At 40.4% G+C, this 26,199-nt stretch overlaps 1 protein-coding gene across 5 annotated transcripts in view; it reads left to right on the top strand.

Moving 5' to 3' along the window:
• The window catches only part of LOC124791610 (AP-1 complex subunit gamma-1), a 177,979-nt gene that overhangs the window by 117,930 nt on the left and 33,850 nt on the right, over positions 1-26,199 (top strand). For all 5 annotated transcript variants that reach the window (XM_047257877.1, XM_047257875.1, XM_047257874.1 and 2 more), the window contains 5 exons: positions 2,532-2,711; positions 2,824-2,970; positions 11,939-12,157; positions 16,009-16,227; positions 18,241-18,368. In XM_047257877.1, coding sequence (XP_047113833.1) covers positions 2,532-2,711; positions 2,824-2,970; positions 11,939-12,157; positions 16,009-16,227; positions 18,241-18,368 — 893 coding nt within the window. The remainder of the gene's footprint in view (positions 1-2,531; positions 2,712-2,823; positions 2,971-11,938; positions 12,158-16,008; positions 16,228-18,240; positions 18,369-26,199) is intronic.

The following is a 26,199-nucleotide window of genomic DNA, read 5'->3' as shown; positions in this document are numbered from 1 at the left end:
ACACACACACACACACACACAAAGGCCTCAATACTGTACTCTGAAAAGGCTGTGACTATCTTGGGTCAGCCCTTAAATGAGATCTTTTCTTGCTGATATCCTAACACAACCCACTGCCACTTACGCCGTCCTTCTAACAGTATAGTCGAATCTTGTAACATTCCCAAACCATTTTCCCTACCTCAAGGTTCCTACCCATGCTGCCTACGCTGTAAAACCTGCCCTATACACCCAATCACTACCACCTACTTCAGACTCATGATTGACAAAGCCTACAATTTCAAAGACAGAGAAACTTTGCATTGTTGATAAAGTATCTTATGTCCAATGCATAGTGTTTTCTTTAAGCATGACCACCACTGAAAATGGGTGAGCAAACGAACGTGTGTAGAAAAACAGTCCATCTTGTGGACACCCAGTATCCTGTTGCCAAACATGGTCTACAGAATGACTTGAAGGGACCTGATTGCTACACGAAACAGGCTTTTTGGGTTCTTCTGCCCAGTACTGGTTTCCCTGAACTCCAGAGATGGAAACTTACCCTCCAACACACCCCAACATCCCAACACCCCGCTGCACTTGTCTCCATTGACATATTACTGCCACCTCCCTCCCTGTTATTTACTGTATTTACTCGAATCTAAGTCGCACTTTTTATCTGGTTTTTGTAATCCAAAAAACTGCCTGCGGCTTAGAATCGAGTGCAAAGTAAGCGGAAGTTCTGAAAAATGTTGGTAGGTGCCGCCACAACTAACTTCTGCCGTCAAATATATGTAGCGCTACACAGGCATGCTTTGCAGGCACTAAGATAAATACTGGCGCCAAAACCTCTGAGTCAGTAAATAAATTTAAAAAAAGGTGAAAGACGAGCTTTTTTTCTCCGCCCCGAGTTTCGACCACTGCATTTTCATACATTATCCAACAAAGTAAATAAAAATTCCGTATTGTACATCTTTGAATGCAGCAGCATATGAATGTTGTATGAGAATCCGACTGGCAAGACTGTTTGGGATGTTTGTCAATATGGCCAACTCTACATTCTGAATTTTTTCCTACTTTTGAGAAGAGATGGTTGCTAATAGGAACTTTTATGAATTGTGAATCACATGCAGTATTCTCTTCACCATAAGAATAATACGAATATAAACATTTTGTCATGTGTTCTTTCGTGTTTGCTGCTATCTCATTTAAATCCTGCCTGCGTAATAAACTACGAAACTAGAATGAGACAACAGCAAACGTGGAAGAATATACATATCGTGTCATGTTTATATTCGTATTATTCTTATGCCTAATAGTGATACAGTCAGAAATGAAGCACGGCAATTGACTAGATTATTAGATCTAAGATGACTCTAATTTCTGTGCAGAATGTAATGTACAAAAGAGGCGTCTGCAAAGATTTTCAAACGGCGAAAAATTTTAGCTAAACTCTCGTTTCAGAACATCTTCTATCATACGCAGTCTATTATTTGGTTCTTGTTGATCATTATCAAAGAAAGCACCAGTGTAAGTGACAACAAATAGCAGTCTCTTGGCATTGTTTTGCTAATGAGACAATTCCTCCGCACAAAGGCAAGCCATGCTGCGAGCAGCGACAGGTCGTAAACACACATTATCAGAATGCGACAAACAATGCATGACACAGTACAATAACGCATTTTGAGCTTAGAGTGACGTAAACACCTAGAAACAAAGAGAACAGCACTTATCTGATCAAAGAAAAATAAGCAATCGATTCAAACCAGATGAAGCACGTGAAAAAGGAAGGGTACCCTTATAAATATGGACGGAGCGCCTGACGCATAGCAATGGCTACCTGGTAAAGCTTAACTGCTAAGCTTACGACTCGAACCAAACTACTGTAGCTGTATCGTCATTCATTTGACCTAAATTGTGTCTCATATTACAATGGACAACTTTGTTTCAATTTGGAGGCCTAAAACTTTTCTCTCCCTTGTATTTCAGGTGCGTCTTAGATGCGGGAAAATTTTTTTTCCTCGATTTCGAGTCTCATTTTTCAGGTGCGGCTTAGATTCGAGTGAGGCTTAGATTCGAGTAAATACGGTATGGTGTGTGTGTGTGTGTGTGTGTGTGTGTGTGTGTGTGTGTTCACTCTCGCACTCTCGCTTCCCTAATATGTCTCTATTTCTCACTCTTACCATTACCGTTTCTGGACTGAAGCAGATGCAGTGCTTACTACTGTACTATCTCTGATGTCCCTTGTCCCTCCCTCGCTCTTTGTGTACCTACACCTTCACAATAGGGGGCCTATTTCATCCTGGGGTCTGAGTTACTTCCTCCTTGTTTTAACCTTCCCAAACATACCCTTCTCCCCTCCTTGAATAAGGAACTATTAATTCTGAAAGCTACGTAGTGCATCCCTTTTAATTTTATATATGTTCATCGGTGGTACTATAATTTCACCCAATGGCAAGTGATTCTGTCATCACACAAGGAATAATCACACTAAGCTGCTAAGTTTACTAAGAGCCACATAAGTAATATGTTATTTTTATTGATTGTTTTAGGTGAAAATACTTAGACTTTTAAGAATATTGGGCAAAAATGATGCCGAAGCCTCAGAAGCTATGAACGATATTCTGGCCCAAGTAGCAACAAACACAGAAACAAGCAAGAATGTGGGAAATACCATTTTGTATGAAACTGTGTTGTCTATTATGGATATAAAGTCAGAGAGTGGTCTTCGTGTGAGTGTTCTTTACATTATCTGTGTACTAAGTAAATAGTGTAGTAAAATTTGTAGAGCAATCCTTCAGAATGTTATAACCACTATCTTTTCAAAGGTTTCAATTTTTTCAGGTATTGGCTGTCAACATTTTAGGAAGGTTTTTACTGAACAATGATAAAAATATCCGCTATGTTGCTTTAAATACATTGTTAAAAACTGTGTACATTGATACAAGTGCTGTACAGCGACATCGAAGTACTATTCTGGAATGCCTAAAGGTTTGTAAGTTGTGTACTGTTTTTCATAATACTCGTGTGACAAATGGCCCTTTGTCACATCAGTTGGACCAATATTTATGATACTTTAGAGCAGTGGTCGTCAAACTGCAGCCTGCAGGCCACATTCAGCCCAGATCAAATACTTATGCTGCCCATGGTTCTCAGCTGTATTTTACAATAATATGCACAAACTACTAACAGACAAATCAAAATTGTCAACTAACATTAAGTGCTTCTGAAGAGTGTAGTTTTCTAGCTCGGTAACAAACAAACAAGGTCAAACAGTGGAAAATTCAGGATGAAATAACAAGAATATTATGAAAAGTATAAATTAATAGTCACCATCTAGAGGAGATGTTCAGTCATAGACAGGCACACAAAAAGACTGCTATAAATTTGAGCTTTTGGCCAAAAGGCCTTCTAAAGTGCGAGAAAACACACACACATTCATGGAAGCACAACACACATATGACAACTGTTCCTGGCCACCCGACTGTCAGCAACTGCACCTAGTGGGAGAAGCAATCTTGAGTGTGGGCTGAGACAAGGATAGCAGGGTATGGGAGGGGTAAGTTGTAGTACCGCTTACGGGAGCAAGCAGGGATGTGATGCAGACAGGGTAAGGTTGCTAAGTGCAGTCGGGAGCTTTGGGGAGAGGGATAGGGAGCAGGAAATTAGAGGGGGGGAAAAAAGACTGGTTGGGTGTATTGGTGAAATAGAAGGTTGTGTAGTGCTGGAATGGGAGCAGGGAAGGAGATAGATGGGTGCAGGACAAGGGACCAGTGGAGATTGAAACTAGAGGGGTTAAGAGAACATAGGATATATTTCAAGGAGAGGTCCCACTTGTACAGTTCAGAAAAGCCAGTGTTGGTAGGAACGGTTCAGATGCACGGGCTGTGAAGCAATCATTGAAGTGTTGGGCAGCTTTTTCAGCAGCTGGGTGGTCCAGCTGGCTCTTGGTCAAAGTTTGTTGGTGGCTATTCATGCAGACAGATTATTCATAGTCATGCTCACATGGAAGGCAGTACAGTGGTTTGCAGTTTACTTTATAAACCACTTTATTGTTTTCTCAGGTAGCTCTACCTTTGATGGGATAGGTGGTGATTTTGACCAGACTGGTGGACATGTTGTGGTAGGATGTATGGAACAGGTTTTGCATCTAGGTCTATTACAGATGTATGAGTCATGAGACAAGGGGTAGGGGCAGGGGCAGACAAGGATATTGTGTATTTTCGATGAGCAGTAGAATACCTCTGTGGGAGGTATGGGAAGGATAGTGTGTAGGATATTCCTCATTTCAGGGCACGACAAGAGGTAGTTGAAATGCTGGCAGAGAATATGAGTTCCTCAGTTGTTCCGGTCCTGGGTGGTATCAAGTCACGAGGGGTTGCTCCTTTGGGGTTGGCCAGATGGTATGTGCAGGGTGCTAGGTGACTGGAGAGACAAGGCATTAGAAATCTGTTTCTGTACAAGGTTGGGAGGGTAATTTTGGTCAGTGAAGGTCTCAAAAGACCCTTGATGTATTTGGAGAGGGACTGCTTGTCACTATAGATGTGACAGCCATCAGTGACTAAGCTGTATGGAAGGGATTTGTTGATATGCGATGGGTGGCAGCTGTGGAAGTAGAATTACTGTTGGTAGTTGGTAGGTTTTATGTGCATGGAGGTACTGATATAGCCACCTTTCCAGTGGAGTTCAACATAGAGGCAGGTGGCTCGTTATATTGAGGAGGACCAAGTGAAGCGGATGCAGAAAAGGGTGTTGAGGTACTGGAGGAATGAGGATAGGATGTCCTCACCCTCAGTCCAGATCATAAAGATGTCATCAATTAATCGGAAGCAGGGGTTGGGGATTTTTGGTGATTAGGAAGGATTCCTCTAGATGCCCAAGAATAGGTTGGCATAGGATAGTGTAACGCAGGTGCCTATTGCTGTACCACAGATTTGTTTGTAGGTGATGCGTTCAAATGTGAAATGGTTGTGGGTGAGGATGTAGTTGGCCATGGTGACCAGGAAGGAGGTTGTGGGATTGGAGTCAGTCAGGCATTGAAAGCTGTTAGTGTAAAGGGAGGTGGCATCAATCGTGACAAGCGGGCCGCCGCGTGGTAAAGGAGCAGGAACTTAGGAGAGTCTGTGGAGAAAATTGTTCGCGTCTTTTATGTGGGAGGGTAGGTTAGAGTAATAGGGTGAAGATGTTAGTCTATGGGATGGTTTGAGTGTCCTGGGTGGTTGGGTTTGTGGACTAACGGAAGCATGTAGAGAAAAGGAGTATAGGGAGGGGGAGTGGGTTTCTGGAATAACCAAAGGATTTTAGGAGAGACTGAAGATCCTGTTGAATTTCTGGAATGAGGTCACTGTGGCAGTGTTTGTAAGTTGTTGAATCTGGCAACTGGTGGGGTCCTTTAGTCAGGTAATCCCTGCGGTTCAGAACCACAATGGTGGATCCTTTGTTTGCAGGTAGGATTACTAGGTTTGGACCAGCTCTCTCTCTCTCTCTCTCTCTCTCTCTCTCTCTCTCTCTCTCTCTCTCCCTTTTTTTTAAAAAAAAGGTGGTGGATTGTAGTTCTTTCTTTAGGCACCAGAAGAAGGAGAGAGGATCTTTAACGAGTCCAGCTTGATTGAATTTGGGATACTGGCAAAAGGTAAAGCCATTGGAAAGGACAGATGCTTCTGTGTGTCTAAGGCTTTTGGAGGAAAGTTTCAGGACCCTGTACAAGGTCTGATTTCTGTATGGTGGTGGAAGTGAGTTTCTGAGGGTATGGTAAATGGAATAGGTCTACAAGGCAGGATTTATTGGCTATGGTGGGGGAGGGGGGGGGGGGGGGTTGGAGGCTGTTGTAGTGATGGTGGATAGTGATGGGTCGAGGCAGGGGTATAAGGTGAACATGTTGACATTATGCATGGTGCTCTAGTTCCAGGAGGGGAAGTGTTTCATTGCGCGAGATGGGATGTAAGAATTTGGGTTTGCAGAGCAGGAAAATTTTACAGATGGCGAGATGGTATTGCAAGGAGGTTGGCTCATGATTCACATGGTTTTGCAGGACTAGATTGGTGAGAGCTATGGACTGGCAGAATCTCAATAGATGGAGGTCATTGTGGGAGGAGGGGTTGCAGCTGTTGATGGGTAATTTAATGGTAAGGCCATTTGGGGGATTCCACTAGCTAGTCAACAATGCAGGAACAGTATGTGGAACTGTGTTCTGGCTAGGGATACAGAAACTTTTCTGTATTGGCACTGATGGAAGCAACGAGTATCGATGAAGAAGGATAAAAACCATGCAAAAATACATGGGGAAAATCACAAAAAGGATGTTATGGATGAAGCGTGGGGGGAAAAAAGATGAAACCTTAGGGACTAAGACCAATACCAAAAGGCAAAAATGAACTAAAATCAATGTGAAAATGCAATAAGATCAAGAAGAAAAATAAATAAAAAAATGTTAATGCAGAATGCATGTGGTGGGCTCACTTCCATATATTTTCACGTATTATTTTCCCTACATTCCCTGTGCCACCTGAACATGTTGAACCTTGACCTACCAACACCCCAGCTCCCTTCCAGTCGTATTAAAGATGCAATGTGCAATAGCCAAAAAAAGTAATTAATTGCAAGCCACAGTAATTAACAGTTTTGTTTCCGTACTTAAGTTTCCGTTAGAGTTCTAATGAATAAAAATCCAGATTCGCGAACAAATCTGTAGCTTTCTTACATACCACTGTGTGTGAAGGCTAACGAAAATGAAAGGGCTCATCAGTTTTCTGTCAGTTTAGAAGGTTGAGACTTGTGACATTAGAATAAAGAGGACATTTAAATGATGTCACATAATTTTTTTAATTATACAACTCCTGACGTTGCATAAAAGTACTGTGAAATCAACTTGGGGGACAAAATACACTGATCCCAGATGTGTGTTTATACTGACTCAAAATGGTATAGTTACTAATGAGTCTTCCTTTCCTGAACTTTTCATATGCACCTGTCAAGTGACGTGAACATTATAAAACTATGCACAACAGGTGAGCTGTACCTTCACAGGGATAAGGTGGACTGGACTTAGATACACAAACTGCATTCTTTCTTTTATTTATTGAAAATTAATCAGCAGCACTTAATTCCATTTTTTGCATTTGGATGTGTGGGGACAGTCATTTGGTGAAGTTATGCCAGTGATAAATCTCATCGTTGGCCCTTTATTATTCCAGTCAGTGCCTAACCTTAACTTCCGTGATTACATCACTAAAAATCTAATTGTTGTGAAAACGGTGTGCACCAAGACTCTACAGCCATGAATACATCCTTCAAAATCTAATTGTTGTCAAATCAGCTTGTGGTAGTTTAAAATTCACATTGCCTTCATTGGTGGATTTTAATATCATAAACTTGGCTGATAACTGTCAGCGGCTGCACAACAATGAATCTTTGATGAAGGTGTCAGGCAGAGCTTACAGTTGTGAATAGTAAATATTTGTTCTATACCAGTTTCGAATATAAATTTCCATTTGTAACAGGTGTTAACATTTAATAAGTTCTGAGGAAGGATAACACATGTGTCCAAAACTGGTAAAGAATAAGTGCTTAACACTTTCAGTTGTTGTCTGCATCTGACCCCTTCACAAATCAAAAATATGCAGGAAGGCTTACAGTAGGTGTACAAAAAGCTGGCTGGTCACTTCAAGGCTCAAGCTGAGTGTAGGAGCAGGTAGGCTTATCATAGGGAGATGAGGAGACATGATAAGGGGAATATTTACATGTTTACCTTCCAGTGCTGACAACTCACAGGTGTGTGTGTGTGTGTGTGTGTGTGTGAGCGCGCGCGCGCTCCTCAAGCCAATCACATGCTGCAGTATAAATTTCAGATGAAAGCAACATGGATTTGTGGATGTGCATTATAGAGGTCATCTTAAAACGCGGTACACAACTGTAGCAATAAATATGAAATTAAATTAAAGACATATAAATACAAAGTAGAAGAAAAATGTCATTCAGAACTTTTAGTAAAGATTTATGACTGTTTCTCTTACTGGATAATGCAATATTACAGAACAATTACTGTTATTAATCTGTTAATCAACTCCTCACAGGCAACACACCTCCACTTCGCCAGGTGATTTACAGTGTCACAACTTTGGAGTTGCCGAGGGTAGTCAACAGAAAGTGTTCAGAAAGCTACCGACTTTTTAATACTCGGTACTTGAGGGGCTGGTGGCCAAAGAATTGTGCCATTACTACAGCTGGTGACTTGGGGGCTCTTAACACAGTAATTTATGTAGGTTACAGATTAATAATAAAATTGGCACATATTTGGATTGATGTGCCAGCCCACAATATCAGTATTGGCTCTTGAGTAAAAATGTTTGACAACCACTGCTCTAGAGGAAACAGTCATTAAAATGAAGGGGTAAAGGTCACATAATTTCAAGCACCCTCTTAAAGAAATTCATTTGTGTTAATGTTTGATGGGGGAGATTTAGTTTGTTGCATAAATATACTGAGTGCTAGATGAAACTCAGATTCCTTTTTTTTTTTACAAGAATCTATTAAAGTGTTGGTGTGGTTTTACCAGCTGTTTACTTCCATTGGTACCCCTTCTTGCTTACATCTCCCACATTTAGATGACAGTGTATGTTACAAATGGCATAACACAATCAACAAAAACCTTGAATTAGTAAATTAGATGCTAAGAAAATGAAATCTTTTGTGAACAGTAATTCACATTTCTGTCCTTCCTGATGTCATAATTGACTGGTGGTCATTCTTGTAATTTGCCATATTCCCATTGAGGTGTTGAAAACTACTGAATTGTTAAAAGTGCATGGACATTCATTATTTGAGTAAACTTTCATCAGATCTCTCCTACAGTAGTTGGCAGAGGTTGTGTCACAGCACTTATATATATATATAAACAGATATTTTTATGTTGGCATTTGCTTTGGGTAGCATCATCAAATCCACTATTGATCATAAAGATCATCAGATAATACAATAAATTAACAAGAGGTCCATGGGAGAAGTCTTCATTATTAGTCTGTTTTTTCTAGTTCTGTTATTTCGTTGGTAGGTCTACTTATCTAATAATATGAATATCACTCCTTGATGGAGGTATTTACACACTCAAAAGACTACTGTCCCCTCCTGCTTTTTATTTTAATCAGTTTATGATTAGTTTGGATCGGTTTGATGTGGCCTACCGTGATTTTTCTCTGTTGGGTTAACGCAAAGCAACACTCATACTCAATATCCTCAGTTATTTTTCATGTGTTATGATCTTTCCTTGCAGTTTTTCCCCTCTGCAGCTCCCTCTACTACCATGGAAATTATTGCCTGATGTCTTAACATCTGTCCCACCATCCTGTTCTTCTTCTAGTTGATACAAATTAATGCCTATGTTTAATATTAGTAAATTTTTTTTTTTTTTGTGAGGAATGTGCCCATTGCCTGAGCTAATCTACTTGTTACATCTTCTTTGCTTTGTCCATCATGTTATTTTGCTGCTGAGGTTGAAGAATTTCTTATTTTCATTTGCACCATAGCCCCCAATTTTTATGTTATATGTGTCACTAATCTCATTTCCTTTGTTCCTTAATACTTTTGTCTTTCTTTTGTTTAACCTCTATCAGTATTGTGTGTTCAATATACTATACTAAAATTTTACAGAAATAGGCTTACTTGAATCATTTAGCAAATTTGTGGAAACCTATCTTAAAAACTGCTAAATTTGATAGTACTGAAGTTGATGGAGATGGTTTTATTACCCAGAAATTGCCTTATATATCCAAGATTTATTGCTTCTCAGAAATCTGGATTGAACTGATCTCATTTACATCTTCCACTGCTAAAATATGCAGAGTACTACCTGACAGATGATGGTAAACCCATAAATTGTGTTTGATAAAATTTTTAAATCAGAACTGTGTTAAATCTTTCAGATTCCATAGTCCAGTCAGTAAAATAGGAACCTTTATAGGATTGCTTTGTTATCAGTTTATCTGTCTGTTCAAATGTAAAGATTCTTTTTTCTCAAGAACGGATTGAGGTATTATCAAGTTGAAATATATGCCAAATACTAGTCTATGATCCCATGGAAGTGTAAAAAAAATTTCAGCTTCTAAGTCAGTACAGACTAGAGATATTGCCAGGTGTGACACATCTTTTGATACAAACTCATTCATCAGAAGCTTCAGAAGAATTATTTACATCCATGTCGGGCCTGGTGAACTAGTGAGGATGCGTGTGCCTGGATACCAAGAGGCCACGGGGTCGAATCTCAGTCGGACAATGGATATTTCAGTATTGGTTTTAACCAGCCCTTTGCCTCTCAGTGATGTGACACATCATCAGAAACAACATTTTGTACAGATTCCACCTTAAACAGACTTCACGTCTCCTTTGTCCAGTTGGATAACTGGGTTAGGCTAGAGACACACAAGTCACCAAAGTGACGTCCAGTAGAAAGACTTGCACCAGGCCATTGAGCCACATGAAATTATTATTATTATTAGTATTATTATCATTGTCATCGTCATCATCAGCATCATCATCGAAATCAATTTCTTCTGATAAATGAAAGATGTTATGCAAATAACTCAGTCAGCTTCTCCTTAGGTTATTTCTGTTGCTCCAGTAGGCTTTTGTTCTCTCCAAGAAAGCTTATTTACATTCTTCTGACCACTTTGGTCTGTATTATTATTATTATTATTGTTGTTGTTGTTGTTGTTGTTGTTGTTGTTGTTGTTTTGATTGCTCTGATGTAACTTCCCATTTGTCTGTTTTGTGTCTGGAGGTCCCTCTTTCTAAAATGTCAGTCTGTCATATGCTTGCGTTTTTTAGGTCCTTTTGAATTTCGTTCAGCCAAGGTGTTGAATTTTTAGTGATGTTATGTAATCTGTCATCTTTTTTGTCAGCCGCTTTTCTGGAAAAGTATGTTGAGATTACCAAAGAATTTTGTTCACCTTTTCTTAATGCCAGGTTTGATGTTTGAAAACTGTTCTGTTATTTTGATTGATTGTAGCCTGTAATCATGTTGTATATGTCCTGTTCCTCAAATTTTTGTAATGTGTTTTTTATTTTTTCAAGTTTATGTTTCCAGTTAAGTGTCAGTGTTTTGCTTTCATAGATGACTGTTGGCTTTACAACTTTGTTGTAGTGAGAAATTTTTATCCGTCTTGACATTGATTTTTTGTTGTAGATATTTTTGACTAAGCCTAATGCATTTTTTTTACTTTTTTGGAGGCGATTTTGTTGTGGCCTGTAGTTCAGTGACTTCTCAGAGGTATTTAAAATTTGAGACCCTGTTGATTTTACCATATATTGTTTTCAGGCTAGCAATTTCTGTCTTTGAACATAAGATTTCAGTTTCTCGAATGAGAATTGTAACTCTACTTTTTCTGCAGATTCTTTAAGAATCTTGAGCCATTTGACAGCAGTCTCCTCGTCATCTGTAAGTATCGTGAGGTCGCCCGCAAATATGAGGCTGGTATGTAAAGGTTGTTTTTGGTAAGCCCAGTAGGATTGGCTTCCAAAACCATTTCGTGGATTCTTTTTCATTTTCTTCCATGACCTTGTCTTGGTTGTCATCTCCTCTCACCTGCCTGAATGTTAAAGGATTTATGTAATGCTGCCACCCAGCTGGAACCTGAGAGCTTTTCATCAGTAGTATATGCCAGCAAAGTCTGCATTCATACAACTTAATGCTGTTTGTTCCATAGTTAACATTTTATATTTATTCATATAGAAGCTTCTGGCATTTTATCATTTTTTGTGAGTGTACGGAAGGCTTACTGTGATTTTAAGTATGCAAATACCCATTTTCATCATTGTCAGCATCTGTGTCATCGTTATCTTACTGACAGTGCCACATTTTCGTCAAGTGATAAATCATGTTTATCTCTAGTTATTATTATTTTGTGTAAATTTACAATCACAAATGTAGAACTATTTTGAAAAAAATATTTATTTTACTCTGTTTTAGGATCCAGATGTGTCTATTAGACGACGGGCACTGGAATTGAGCTTTGCCCTAGTGAATGCAAATAATATACGAACTATGATGAAAGAACTGTTAATTTTCTTGGAGAAAGCAGATCCAGAATTCAAGGCACACTGTTCATCGAGCATAGTACTTTCAGCTGAGAGATTTGCACCAAACAAACGGTGGCACCTGGATACTTTGCTCAAAGTGCTTGTTGCGGTTAGTACAGCTGCTACATATCATTAGAGTTTCTTCAGTTGTAGTGTCTTTTCTAAACAAGTTGAAGCTGTCTGGTTTATTTACATTCATTTTGAAACCTTGTGCCACTAATGGAACTCTTTCCATTGTATTTTAAAATAAGTGGGAGTTCTGTTTCTGCATTCTGTTGGAGGAATTTTAAGAGTCAGTTTTACTATTAACATAATTTTAACTGTTGGATTCTGCATTGGCATTATTGAAGAAAATACGACATAACAGTCTAAGTATGCAGTAGTGATTGCCATAAACTTATAATCTGAAGCATAGATGAATGTGCAGTAAATATCTTTGTGAACACAGAAAAATGTTACAGTTTTTAATGGCTATTTCTGCAAATTTAGCATATAATGAAATGAAAGATTTCAGTGTAGTAGATCCAGTGTGCAGTTGGAGTCACTTTGCTTTTCTCTTCAGAACACATATTAGAAAGAAAAATGAGACATCCCAGGGTTTAGCTAAATGTAAATTGCTGTTTACATTTTAATTATTAATAGCTTTTTTAAAAGGACGGAATAGTCTGTAGTGCAAAATTTGTTCTAATAATTCATAACCACCGCAAAGTTAGAACTGTGTCGTGTGTTTGTGAGGGTACAATTTTATAGTACAGTGAACCACCAGCAACAGCCGTTAAAAAGTAAGTAGTATTATTTTGAATTAGTCAAACAGAAGCAGCAGGTGCATAGTAAAGATGTCACAAATTAAGTGATTAAACACTCATTGTTCAGCAAATGCTTATTTTTTTGCTGTGACAGCATTATGTATATTATCAGAAACAGTCACAGGCTGCAGGAAAGCTTCTTTGCATCTCCTGCCCTTGACACAGGTGTAGATAGCGTACCAAATAACTGATGCAATATTAACAGTAGCACACATCTCGACACACACACAACCCCAAAGACACGCAGGCCCACACTCCTGTAGCCAGGCAAGATTAATTGAATTAATCTTTCCATTGCCTTAGGAATGTGCGTTTAGGTGTCTGTGATTGTGATGTGTGAATGTATGTGGTATTTCTAGAGAAAGAGCTAGAGCATGAAAACTAGTGTGAATGCTGTTTTCTGTTTGTTTTTGTCCACCATACATCAGTCCATTATAGGTAAGTGCCTTTCCCTTATTTTACATATTGCTCCATCCAGGCATTTCCCTTATTGTGAAACAGTATTAGAGATCACTCAAGAAGTTGATTCATTTAGAGATAGGAAATAATCAGAGCTTCCCTATTACTACTGTTGGCGAAAATTTACCACTGTACTCAAGGTCAGGGCTTCATGTGACACTGGATTTGGATGAGCATCTCTGCAAACCTTTTGTCCTTCCTTCAGAAATAGGAGGTAGGAGGATATTTTTAATTTATAGTTAATTTGTGTGTATAAAAATCCTTCAGTACAAATTTCAGCATCTTGTAAGTATGTGTTTCTTTTGCATATCAAATATTGTTAATGTGCAAATATTTCATAGTTTAAGTAAATCATTTTGCACTTTCAGAAGTTTCATTCTTTGTTTTCTCATTATACTGGAGCAGTCAGATGAAAACGAGTCAGCTGGAAAAATAAGTAATCGCCATAACTGTGAATATATGTATCTCATTGTGAAACCAGACGGTCAGTTCCTCCATGGAAAAATGTTTGCAGTTGCCTATGAAGCCATGATTGTACCCAGGCACGCACCTCTTCATCCGAAGCAAATTGAAGGTCATGAATGTCTTTCTCCAGTGCTCCAAAAATATGGATATATCATCAGGGTGTGGTCAACACTGTGTGGAGAATGTGTAAGGGCTTGTTAGCGGAACTTCTGCAGTTTAATCGGAAAAAAATCTGCCAATGAAACGTCCACCCACATGCTGCCAAAGTTGTTTCGACTACACTGCAGAAGTTTGGCTGGGAAGCCCTTACATGTACTCCATACAGTGTCAATCTCTCGCCACACCGTCTCCATATTTTTGGAGCCCTGAAAAAAGATACAGTGAAACCCCACTTTCGCATGGGGCTTCGAAAAAAATTGTGTGAATTGTGGGAAAATGTAAAATGTGAGAAATAACGTTTTAAGCTGTAAACGTTAATCGAGGATACCCCCTTGCACTTTATGTGTGATATATGTACATAACAGGCATCAAAAGACGTGTCGGGGACTTGCTTATTATCTAATGAAGGCTTATTATCTAATAAAAACTGCTGATGTAACTGGAACTGATAAGTGTCTGGGAAGTAGGAACATTTCACTCAATTTCATATGTCATAATCGATGTTCTTGGAAGCGTGCAGCTGTCATTCATTATTTAAATAATGAAATACTGCACTAGTTACATATTTTTTCATGCTAGCATGATGCTTTTCAAGAATTTTTCTCGTTGTCAAGTGCAAATATGTACGTAAGTATTTTGTGTGGTGATTGAATATTTGTTATTCTGCATATCTTGCACTGTAGTTGTCTTGTTGAGGTTATCACGTACTGTGCCTCATCAGTTTTGTGGAAAACCACACACACACACACACACACACACACACACACACACACACACTAACACAAAACTGTCATTCACATTGTTTCTTTGTGTAACAAAAAATACTGCTGACAATGAGAAAAAATTCTCAAAACACATTTTACTCAACATGAATAAATTATGTAACTGGCACTGTGCTTAAACTAAAAACATTTGAGCAACGCAAAGTGAATGAAGATGTCAACTAGTGCTCCAAGTGGCCATACGCTGAAACACGCTAAATGTGGTTTGACTAAGTTGTCTCGATCACAACAAACACAAAATTGCGTTTGCACAGTAGAAACAGTTTGGAAATGGTTGTGATTGGTCATGATATCTTCATTCGAACTAACCTAGTTACTACTATCAGCCACCATGCCGAGTAGAGCTTGGTAGCGGCAGGAGATACGAGACGAATTGTTCCAACTATTACAAGTCCACCAGTTTAAATAAACTGAGTACAGTGCCCTGGTGTCAAGAAACTTAACCACGTAATATTAGTAAACACTACTGGAAGGCCAACATCATACCGACATCGTTTTTTCTCCACAAACAATTTTATGTAATGTGTAAATCACGGGAAATTATAAATATGTTGACGCAAAATCGGGTGCAAATTAACATTGTGGGCATAGAAAATTTGATGGGACCGATAAAAAAAAATGTTGTAAACGGTGGGAAAACATTAATTCCGAGAATGTAAAAGTGGGGCTGTATTGTATTCATGGCCCTTACATACTGTTTTCCATCTGTCTTGTCTTCATTTGACTGTCCCTTATAGTAATGAAACCATGAGGGTGTGTACATTGAATTTTATTGATTATTAATGACTTGCCTATTGAGTCAACAGTGAAAAAAATATCCATTTTTATTGTTGGTTTTCAGTTTTTTACTTTCCCGTGTTGTTGCATTGAAATGCAACAGTGATTTGACACTGAGATATGTCTGTTAAGTTGCGATGCTAATGTCCTTCATTCTTGAAAAACCTAAAATTGACAGCAAAGGTATATTTTGTTACAATGTACTCAGAAAGAGCAGCACAATCAGCCACTGAAGGAAGTTAAGTTTCTTACAGAAGTGGGAAGGTAGAAACTTCAGTCTTCAGTGTATCTGCTGTGAAACAACAAAAAGGAGGAGAAGACTGGTAGATGGACACTTACCTTTCTTCGTGTGAGACCATTGTAGTAGTAAAGCATAATGGTGGTTAAACTTTCTTTGAGTTGAGGTGAAATCAACCTGTATTGTCTTTTGGACCATGAAGAACATCTTTCACAATTTCTTAATTGGTGTAAATTTATTAATGGGAACATTTTCTTTAAATCTCTCTTTTCAGGCAGGTAATTATGTCCGTGATGATGTTGTCTCTTGTACCATCCAACTGATCTCGGAGTCAACATCTCAGCAGGGCTACATGGTGGAACAGGTGTGGCGAGCACTAGAACGTGACACACAAGATAGACAACCACTTATTCAGGTAGCAACGTGGTGTATAGGGGAATACGGTGATCAATTGCTTTATGGTCCTCCCACCACAGAAGAAAATACTGTGAAGGTGAGTCCGTAAGTGCTGCAAAGTTATTGTTGGTTATCATAGTTTAGATTATGCTATTCTTTCCCATTGACGTGCCTACACGGTCCTGACAGAGCATTGCTTACCATTTGGTGGTAGCAGTGGGCATAGTTCGGTCGTATAAAGGACATTTGAGGTCTGAAAGATTTATGAATGGTACAAGGCTTGTACGCACCTCCATAACTGGGTCACTAACACATGCATGTCCGTTCTTCCTACACTGAAGACTTACTTGATGTAGAAATCAGAAGTAGCTGATTTCTGTGGTGATACTGATTGCAGTTACAGTGCTGCCAAACATATTTGTTTATAGAAGTCCACTATCCATCCATGTTGTTGTAAATAGAGATCCCACAACTGACAACTGCAGTATGTGTTAAATAACAGTCATTCACAGTTGCAAATGACATTCAAATATCTTGATTGGACCCTGAATGAAACAGTCTGTATGAGTTCCTAGGTAAAAATAATCTGCCTTTCCATTATATAAAGTCAATTATTGTGTGTCCCTTATATGAATTCTTCGCTTACTGTATCCATTATTTTCAAGTAAGTTAGTTGTTCAATCATCACTAGCCCAAAATGCAGCGAATGCTAGATTCCAGTTGTGTCCTGCCTGCAAATTCACTAGACATTGACACTATTGAATGCAGGAGAGTTGTCATTGAGTGACCATTCATAACTGAAACTACCATCTCATTTATTGCAACAGGGATCTCCAACATGCAGGACGCATGTGGCCCAAAGTAAATATCAGTGCGACCCAAGAAGTGAGCATCTATCGCACAATTGGTAAACAACAATAATAATAATAATGTCCATTTACGCTTTACTTGAACCCCCAGAGTATTTCCAGTAACCTGCTGACCAGTCAGACATGCTAGTCTGTTATCTTATGGCTACTTCAGTTGCAACTGTGAAACTATAGACTTAAGGACATATAATAAAATTAGTGATGGAAATACAAGGAAATTCTGTGTTATTTTATTTCTGTACAGTTGTGATAAAGAACCTTTTCCACTGTAGTTATGATCACTACAAGTCAGTAAAACTTAGGAATCTTTATGTACATTGCAATTACTGCCAATTTTTGCTATGTAACAGTACTGTAATTTTGTTATAACAAGTTTAATTTGATGTCATATCCATTGTCAGAAATAAGAACCACATGTGAACACTAATTTCTCTATAACAGGCTTTCGAGAAACCGTTTCACTTTTGTATGCAATTTCTACTGCAGCCTATGTAAGTCCAGCATGCTTATTCCAATTAAAGAACCATAAATTCTAAATTACTTAAATGTGCTAACTGTAGGCCTCCAACCATTGTCTTTTTCCCTCACAGCAATTTTTGATAGTGTTACATTATGTGCAGCCCAAAATACTCGTTTTCTTCTGATGTGGGTTAGATAAGTTAAAAAGTTGGACACTCCTGCAGTACAGGAATTGGATGACATATCAGTGATATTTGATGCCACTTTCAACCATGTACTCAGATGAGGATGACAGCTAAGAATTCTTAACACAGACTGATAATGAGACTATGCATAAGTATCCAGCCTTAAATGTTCTTTTCTGTGTAATATACTGAGTTGTGAGTTCAATAGTTGGTTGATGGTGATTTATATAGTATTTTGCAAAGTTGAGTTCAATGGTTCCGTGTGGACATCCAAGGACAGTACATTACACAGCAGTTCTGAGTTTCATGCACCTTTCAAAATTTCTCAAAGGTGACACAATTCATTATATCCTTCATAGAATCAATTTGACGCATTTCTGATTTCGGAATGTCTAGATGAATGTTTTGTTCCGTACTCTTTTGGTTCATTCAGTACTTCCTATTGATACACAGTAGCCAGTTTGTTCCTGTTCCTGTTTTTGTTGACTTAATGTAATGAAAAATAACTGAATGCTGTTTTCAACTTTGGTATGAAAATGAAACTGTAGGAATTCTTTATGGAAGTTTGTAAGTCTCTCTAATTTATATATTTTTCAGGTGACTGAAGATGAAGTGATTGCAGTTTATCAGAAGTTATTGTGGTCGACGCAAAACACAATTGTAACAAAGCAGTATACATTGCTGTCATTAATGAAACTGAGCACACGGTTTCAGAATGGAGTTGAGTGAGTAGTATAATTGTCTTTATTCATTAGATTGACTGCTTCAAAATGAGACATCATTCTGTATAAAGTTGTTAATTTGCTGCTGTATAAAGAAATAAACAGATTAAAATTGTGTGCCAGATCAGGACTCGAACGAAGGAGCTTACCTATGCAGGAGAGCTCCTACATCTATACTCTGTGAACCTCCATGAGGTACATGGCAGAGGGTACATCTCACTGTGCCAGTTATTAGAGTTTCTGCCCGTTCCATTCACGTATGGAGCACGGGAAGAATGATTGTTTTAATATCTCTGTCCGTGCTTTATTTATTCTAATCATATCCTCATGATCGCTGTGTAAGAGATACTTAGCAGATTGTATCATGTTCCTTTCCTCGAGCCGCCGCCGGGACCAGAGCAGCCCGCGCTGCCCAACCCGCCGTGTGCTGAATACTTCTGGACTGATTACAACTCACACAGAGCTACCATGAATTTTTGGCGACTTGCGAACTGTAATATCTAGGACAATAGTTTTTGTAAAGAAATCAAATTTGGCCACCTTGTTCAACTTTGTGTTATCTTATGAATAATAATTAAAAGAATTTTACAAGCCATATTGAACCAGAAAACTGTGGGTAAAATTGACCAAAAAATGACCACCGAAAAAATTTTGAAGATTGCATTCTTGCATCTCCTGGAACTAATGCTGTAACGAATGTGAAACTTGGCTTGTAGTAAAATAACAATGCAAGGTTCTCAAATATAATGTATCGTTTACATAGCATTTTCCAGTGCCGAATGAATTAAGCGCAAAATTGAAGATTTTGTAAAACGTCAAAAATGCACTATTGTAGTGGCAACTTCTGCCACCAAATGTAACAGCAACACCAAATGTAGCAGGAAGAGATGGAAGGCACCGTATTAACACTCGTCCAAGCGATTTATTGTTTCCAACTACAGTGCTCCCGCTCCTCTCAATCTGCGTCACTGGGTCCCGCAATGCTGAGGACACCACGTCGTCGTCTGCGAAACAGCCTGGCGTGGGATGGCTGCCTCAGCGACCCATGCATGCACTGCTGTGTGTCGCCCTTGTACAGCAGTGGAGTTGCGGCATCGTCAGGATGCCGGCAGCTGACTCGGCAGTCTGCGTCCCTGCCGACTCAGTGCTGCTTGGTGTGAGCCCTGGGAGGCCAGCTGCATGCTTCTCGCCGGCATGACTAAGGTCACGGCAACAACAAGCGCCCACAATCAGGAGTCTGAATCTGCGGCTCTCACCTCTGGATGCCTCTGGCGTGTGTTGGAAGCCAGGAAGACTGCCCGTGGTAGTGAGCCGTGGAGTGGCCTGCCGCTGGCTGGCTACGGACCCCGTGTCGGCCTCAGAGGGGTCGAACCAGCGACCCACCATGGACTGGAACGCTGGCGCCCCATCTGCTGCTGCGTGTAACTGGTGGTGTGACATGCCCCGCCGTCCAGGAGAGCTGCCACACTTGAATGAATCTTGTTGGAAACCTGCACCTATTTATACACGGCTGTGCACCTCTGTTTTGCCATATGTGTCACTTTGCATTGCTTACTCATAACACACTCCAGTGGGCCCCTTCTGCCTGTGATTTGCGACATGCAAAACCGCTACGTATACTCTTTCAGCAATTTGACAGTCCTGTGGCCTCTATTCTACTTCCCAACTGTTGGTATGCGTAACTCACTGCTGTCTGGCCCGCACCTGGCTGTAACTTGTGCTCAGAATATTGCACAAAACTAACTTTCCCTATCCTAAACAGTGGTGCCGCTACATTATTCCCCTCTTCGGAAAGACCCGGTTCCTGGGTCGACCCCTAACTAGCTCTTAACTTTTTTTGGGTCAGCACCTATGGCATATTTCCTTACTATTAGAAAACCTAAATGTGGTCTAGTGTCCCTTAAAACCATGACATGAAACAAAGCATAAAAATTCCATACTGGATGACCACTGCTCGATCAACCACTTACCTACTCTTCTCACGCCCTCGGTATCCAATCCACTGGGGCCTGGACTACCCTTAGTTCCCTCTTGGGATTAGCTCTCCGCCTGATCAGAAAGAAAACAACACATAACAAAGTTAAGGCTGTGATGACACTTGGCACAGAGGTGCTCACAATGATCGTTGTTTGCCATTGCCTTTCCCCTATACTGAGCGACATGTTGCACAAGCTGTTTGGCTGATATGTGCCCCTCTTGCTCTAAAATGAACTGGTTTATGGATCTCAACAGACCTGGCACCAGAGTTTGATTTAACAAGATCAAATTCTGCCTTGACAAAACTCTAAAATGGCTTCTGGCCAGTACAGTTGTGGCTGCTAACATTCAATTGCGTGACACCTGAAATTGATACTGGCAGGTGGAAATTTGGTGCTGTTATGTTACACTTAGTTCCATTGATTAAAATTCCGCTTCCCTCGAGCTCTACATGTTTTGTTTCTGCAAATACTCCCCGCTCAAAACAACTTGATACTACTACCAAATTCTCGTAGGTGGAGAAGATCCAATGCATCCCGACCCTTTGCAAGCTCAATTTTGATTCCACGATGTCCCTTGGACAGTCTATTCCTTCCCCCATGGCTAAAAATAACTGTACCGTGCATGTGTCCGGATTGGTACTTACCACCCTGGCTGGACATACCGTTACCTTCCTTCTATGGCAGCTTCGTAATTCCTCCCTTGCCATCTCAGTGTACGGGTTTCTAATTGCCAATGTCAGCAATACCTCTTTAGTTTTCACTTCCACAAACTTGGTCAACACTCCCCACTTCACTGGATATGGGTGGACCGTGTAACACTGAAACCTCGCGTTATTCCCCATAACCAGGAATTAGAACAAAATATACACTCATGCTCAGTTGGTTGTTACCCTTACTGTTGCAACATGGTAGAAAAATGGCAAATTTTGCTCGCTGGGCTCCATTATTAAATATTACCCTGACTGTAATTCCTTCTGCGCCTTGTGCAACTCGCGTAAATATTGGTCCGGTGGTAACAAATCGGTACTTATCTGTCCTTGCAATGCGTGATGCAGTGCTTCTTGCAGATTCGTTATTACTCCCTGCACATCCCACACACTGTCAACTACACCTTGCAAAAGTCTGGTTAACACCACCCTACTATCTAGCACTTCTAGATGATCCTGTAGGGTTCCCAGGTTAAGATTTATTATGTCTTCCGATGCCTTAACATATTCCACCACCTGCACTGTTAATGTGCGGAGCAACCGTGTGTTATTCAGGACTTCCCCTTCCAATTCCCTGTCTGAGTTGCATGCCAAGCGTCTGTTCCCTTCTCTCCTCTGCAAGCTGCCACACTGACTCCACCATGTTGTTCAGTTCTTTTATATTGCTTTCGTCTGCGGTTCCGAAAACTGTTTTTAAAATTTTTACCCCTGCATTCAGCCATCCTCATTTCCATCTTGCGTCTTACTCGTGGCACCACTTCCTCCATTCGTCCTACCTGCTTCCGTAGCGTCTTACAAGCCTCATGCAATTTCTTATACTCCCCTGCAACTTCCTTCAGCATTCCCTTGCCCTCTGCACATTGCCTAAGCTCTTCGAACACTTCCTCAAGCCCCCTTACTTCATTCCACATTTCCCTTATGTTCCATACCAACCTTAATGCCCACTGGTGACTTGACACCACCACATCTTCCTGCCTTGAGTACAGCTCACCCCCATGCAGGTGCTGCACCCATAAGGTGTACACCCCGATGATGAAGAGATGAATCACCGCCAATGCTCCCACTTTCAGTGACATGAGGACAGGGATCACCATCACCCTTCCTCCCTCTGCAACAGGACTGCTGTCCGCAGCTGACTATATTCGAAAATACGTACAACATATGAAAATAGAATGCCTAATTACTGTATGCAAACCCAATGATACATGTCACAAAAACAGAAAAAGATATAAATACTCTACTACTTTCTGGATCACAAAGCATACGGTACATCATGCTGTACTCTATCTTCCTGGTTTTCTCTGTGCTTAGCACCTCTCTTCACTCTCTCTTTCTTCCTCTTTCCTTACTGTGACACACCTGGAATCACATCTGGGCAATCCTTAAATGGCCATAACCGCCCAATGTGTGCCATTGTTGTTCTAGTTGGCAGCTGAAGCTTAACATTAACTGGGGATGTGGTTTCAACAACTTGGTATAGCCCTTGATACCTCGTGAGGAACTACTTCGTTTTGTTTTCCCTTTTTGCATTTAGGGGCTGGACGCATTACCCATTGCCCCACTCTGTACTGTGGTGAACTTCCTTTCCGCTTTACTGCATCTTCCTGCCTTTCCAAAGCCTTTGTATTCGCCTTTTGTACCCATTTCCAACCATCCTGAATTGTCTTTGCGAATTGACTTACAGATTCACTGGTCCTTCCTTTCTGTAGCCTCACCAAATCAAACAGTGACGGCATTTTTCGCCCAGACACAACCTCAAATGGAGACAAACTGGTATTTGTATGGACTTTCACATTGTACGCGCGTACAGTATGCTTCATATACTCTTCCTACTGATGGTGATGAGAATCCATATGAAAACTCAGCATCTTCCTGATTGTTCTGTGTACCCGTTCTGTCCTTCCGTTGGCCTTTGAATGCAACACACTCGCCCTCAATTTCTTTACGTTCAACAATTCACACAGTTCCTTCATTAAATCCGACATGAAGTTGGTCCCTTGGTCAGTAATTATTGTCTCCGGTACACCAAACTTCAAAAACCAGTTGTTTACTAACGCTTGCATGGCCATTGCTGCCTGTTGATCTGGCATAGCCACCACCTCCACATACCTCAAAAAATTGTCTGTTATTGTCAGAATGAATCTGTTCCACGATGGTGTTCACCTGAAAGGTCCTAAGACATCGATCCCCAGCATAGAGAATGGACACGTCACTTCTGGCAATTATTTTAGCTGTATCTGTTTCCGGCTCATATCTGCTCTCTGTGCACATGGTATAAAATTCTTGACATACTGATCCACATCTACTTTCCTACCTCTCATCACTCTTCTATTCGTTGCTGTACACCCTCCATGACCAGGTAACACGTGATCATGTGCTTCCTTTAAAACCTCATCCCTAAACTTCACTGGCACTACTACCCTTGATCCTAACTTCGTTTCCCTACACAGAAGGCCGTCGTACATATTAAATTGTGGCTGTGTCCAATACAATTTACAATCGTTGTCTGTGTCCTGTAATTCTTGCCATACTGCTAGGTCATAACCTATGACTTCCACTTTTGCCACCTTCCTACTTAGTGCATCCGCATTACTGTGCTTCTTCCCAGGGTTGTGCACCACCTCGTAGTCGAATTCACTGAGCCTCACAGCCCATCTAGCAAGTCTAGTGGACAATTCCTTCAACCCGAACAACCACTTCAATGCAGCATGATCTGTCACTACCCGAAATCTTCTCCCATATAAACAACATTTAAAATATGTGATTCCATAGATTACACTAAGCATCTCCGTCTCAGTTGTTGAGTAATTCCTCTCTGGTGCATTCAACTGCCTAGACACTTAGGCTACAGTGTGATCTTTCCCATTAGTTTCCTGATTAAGACCACACTCTAATGCTTGATTTGATACATCACATGCTAGTATAAAATCCTTTTCAAAATCTGGAAACACAAGAACCATACTTGATGTTAACACTTCTTTCAGTTTGTCAAATGCTTTCTGACACTCTTCTGTCCAATCAAATCTCACACCCTTCCATAACAGTTTTGTAAATGGCTGTGCTAAATCTGCATAACCCTTTCGGTAGAAATTGCAAATTCCAATGAATGATTGCACTTCCTTAACTGTTTTCAGTTCCCGAAAATCCCTTACAGCCTGACACCTGTACCAACCTCGGGTCTGTTCGCACTCTGTCCATACTGATAATATGACCCAAATATTTTACTTCTTCTAATGCAAAATGACACTTCTCCAGGCTAAACATCAAACGAGGTGCTCTTAACCTCATAGAGATTTCCCTTAACCGCTGTCTATGTTGCTCCATACTACTTGAAAACACTATGTCATCCAGATAGAGAAGACACTGCCGTAGTTTCAAACCCCTCAAGACACTGTCTAGCAACCTCTGAAACGTTGCTGGAGCGTTTTGCAGACCGAATGGCCTCCAGGAGTGGAGAACACAGTTTTTGAACGATCCTCTGGAGTCACCTCTAACTGATGATAACCACTTCTCAAATCCATGGTAGAAAAGTACTAGCACTGTCCTAAGTGATCCAAAGTCACCGATATGTTTCGAATGGGGTATGCATCTGTTACTGTGTTATTGTTGAGGTATCGGTAGTTACAACAGAACCTGTATTTCTTAGCTCCATCCATAGATTTTTTAGGCACAAGGACAATGCCCACTCCCCAGCAACTATTACTATGCTCTATAATAATGTCCAGAAGCTGCTAATCAATGAAATCCTCCACAATCGGCTGCAAATACCTTGGTATTCTGTATGGTTTTCAGTAAACAGGTGCTTCATTCCCTGTTGGTATCCTACGTTGAACTAATGGAGTTGCTGATAACAGCCCTTGTGGAAAAAACAAATCATTAAATTCCCACAATAATTCTTCCATATGCTCTCTTTCTCCTCTTATCAAATGCTTAAATTTTGTCACACAATGCAGTTCTTTCGGCAGTTAGTGGTTTATCGCTTCACCTACGTCTCGAACAGCAGTCTTCGTCGTCTGGTGCATTCAAATTTGCTACTAAAACTCCTTTCCTCAAATTCGCGTCTACAGCGCTAAAATTATCCACGTTCACGGGAACTACTCACCCGTAGTTCCCCCCGCGTATGCTTACAACACTACGTTTCACAAAACGACCCACTGGACCCAAAACTTCATTATCCTCTAATTGTTCAATAACACATACTTTACCCACAGGTAGATTTGACTCTACTCTTACCCAAAGCGACTTCCCGGTGCCACTAGACACACACTCATGCAAATTAATCCTTAATGTTAATGTACGCGTTTCAGTTGGTTTGTTCATTTCATTGAACGCCCCTCGCAAAAGCTCTGTATCGACAACAGTTTCCCCTAGCTGAAATAACATTCCGCCAAGATCCACAGTTCATTGTCCAAGGTCAATTTTGTCATGGTGTTGATGCAAGAAATCTACTCCTAGGATCATGTTGTAGCCCTCGCTTACCCATGGTACTACGTCCATGCATGCATTAAATCAGACTTTCTCTATTCAAAAGTCAGCTGTCACTGACCCCAAAGGCATGAGCTCCATATCCCCCACTCCATACAACCTATAATGTGGTGGGTCTAGCTTCCTTCGTCCCATTATATTCTTAGTAGCCACTGACACTTGCGCCCATGTGTCCAACAAAATCTCAAACTTTTTAGTTCCTATGCCTCCTACCACTGATCATTCTACCTCTGCATATGTATCCATAGCATTGAAATTAAACTGGAGCTCCCTTAGGTGGGTCTTGTGCCCCTCTGCCGTTTAACAACTGTCCACCACTACCAACTCCACTTCTCCATCCTCCACGCCACTGATTTCCACCCCTTCCTCTTTTCCTCGGTGACTTGGTACATTGCCTCTGCACATGTACCGTATGACCACACTTAAAACATTTCACACCCACTGTAAACACTGTTTGCTTCTCGTGTACCCCTGTTGCCATGTCTATTTCCTCACATTGAATTGCCAGCTGAATGGCCGAATACAAATCTTTCAGAGTCCCTTCACTCACTTTCTGTGACATACGCGCTGGTAGCCCTCTCAAAAATACAATAAGTGCCCTTTGCTCAGTCTCCTGCAACAGAACACTATTCGCTTCATCGCTCTGACCTAACTCGTAAGTAT

Source organism: Schistocerca piceifrons, chromosome 1 (genome assembly GCF_021461385.2).
Source record: "Schistocerca piceifrons isolate TAMUIC-IGC-003096 chromosome 1, iqSchPice1.1, whole genome shotgun sequence".
NCBI lineage: Eukaryota > Metazoa > Arthropoda > Insecta > Orthoptera > Acrididae > Schistocerca > Schistocerca piceifrons.
Note: the sequence above shows the minus strand (reverse complement) of the source record. Positions and strands in the feature narration are given on the sequence as shown.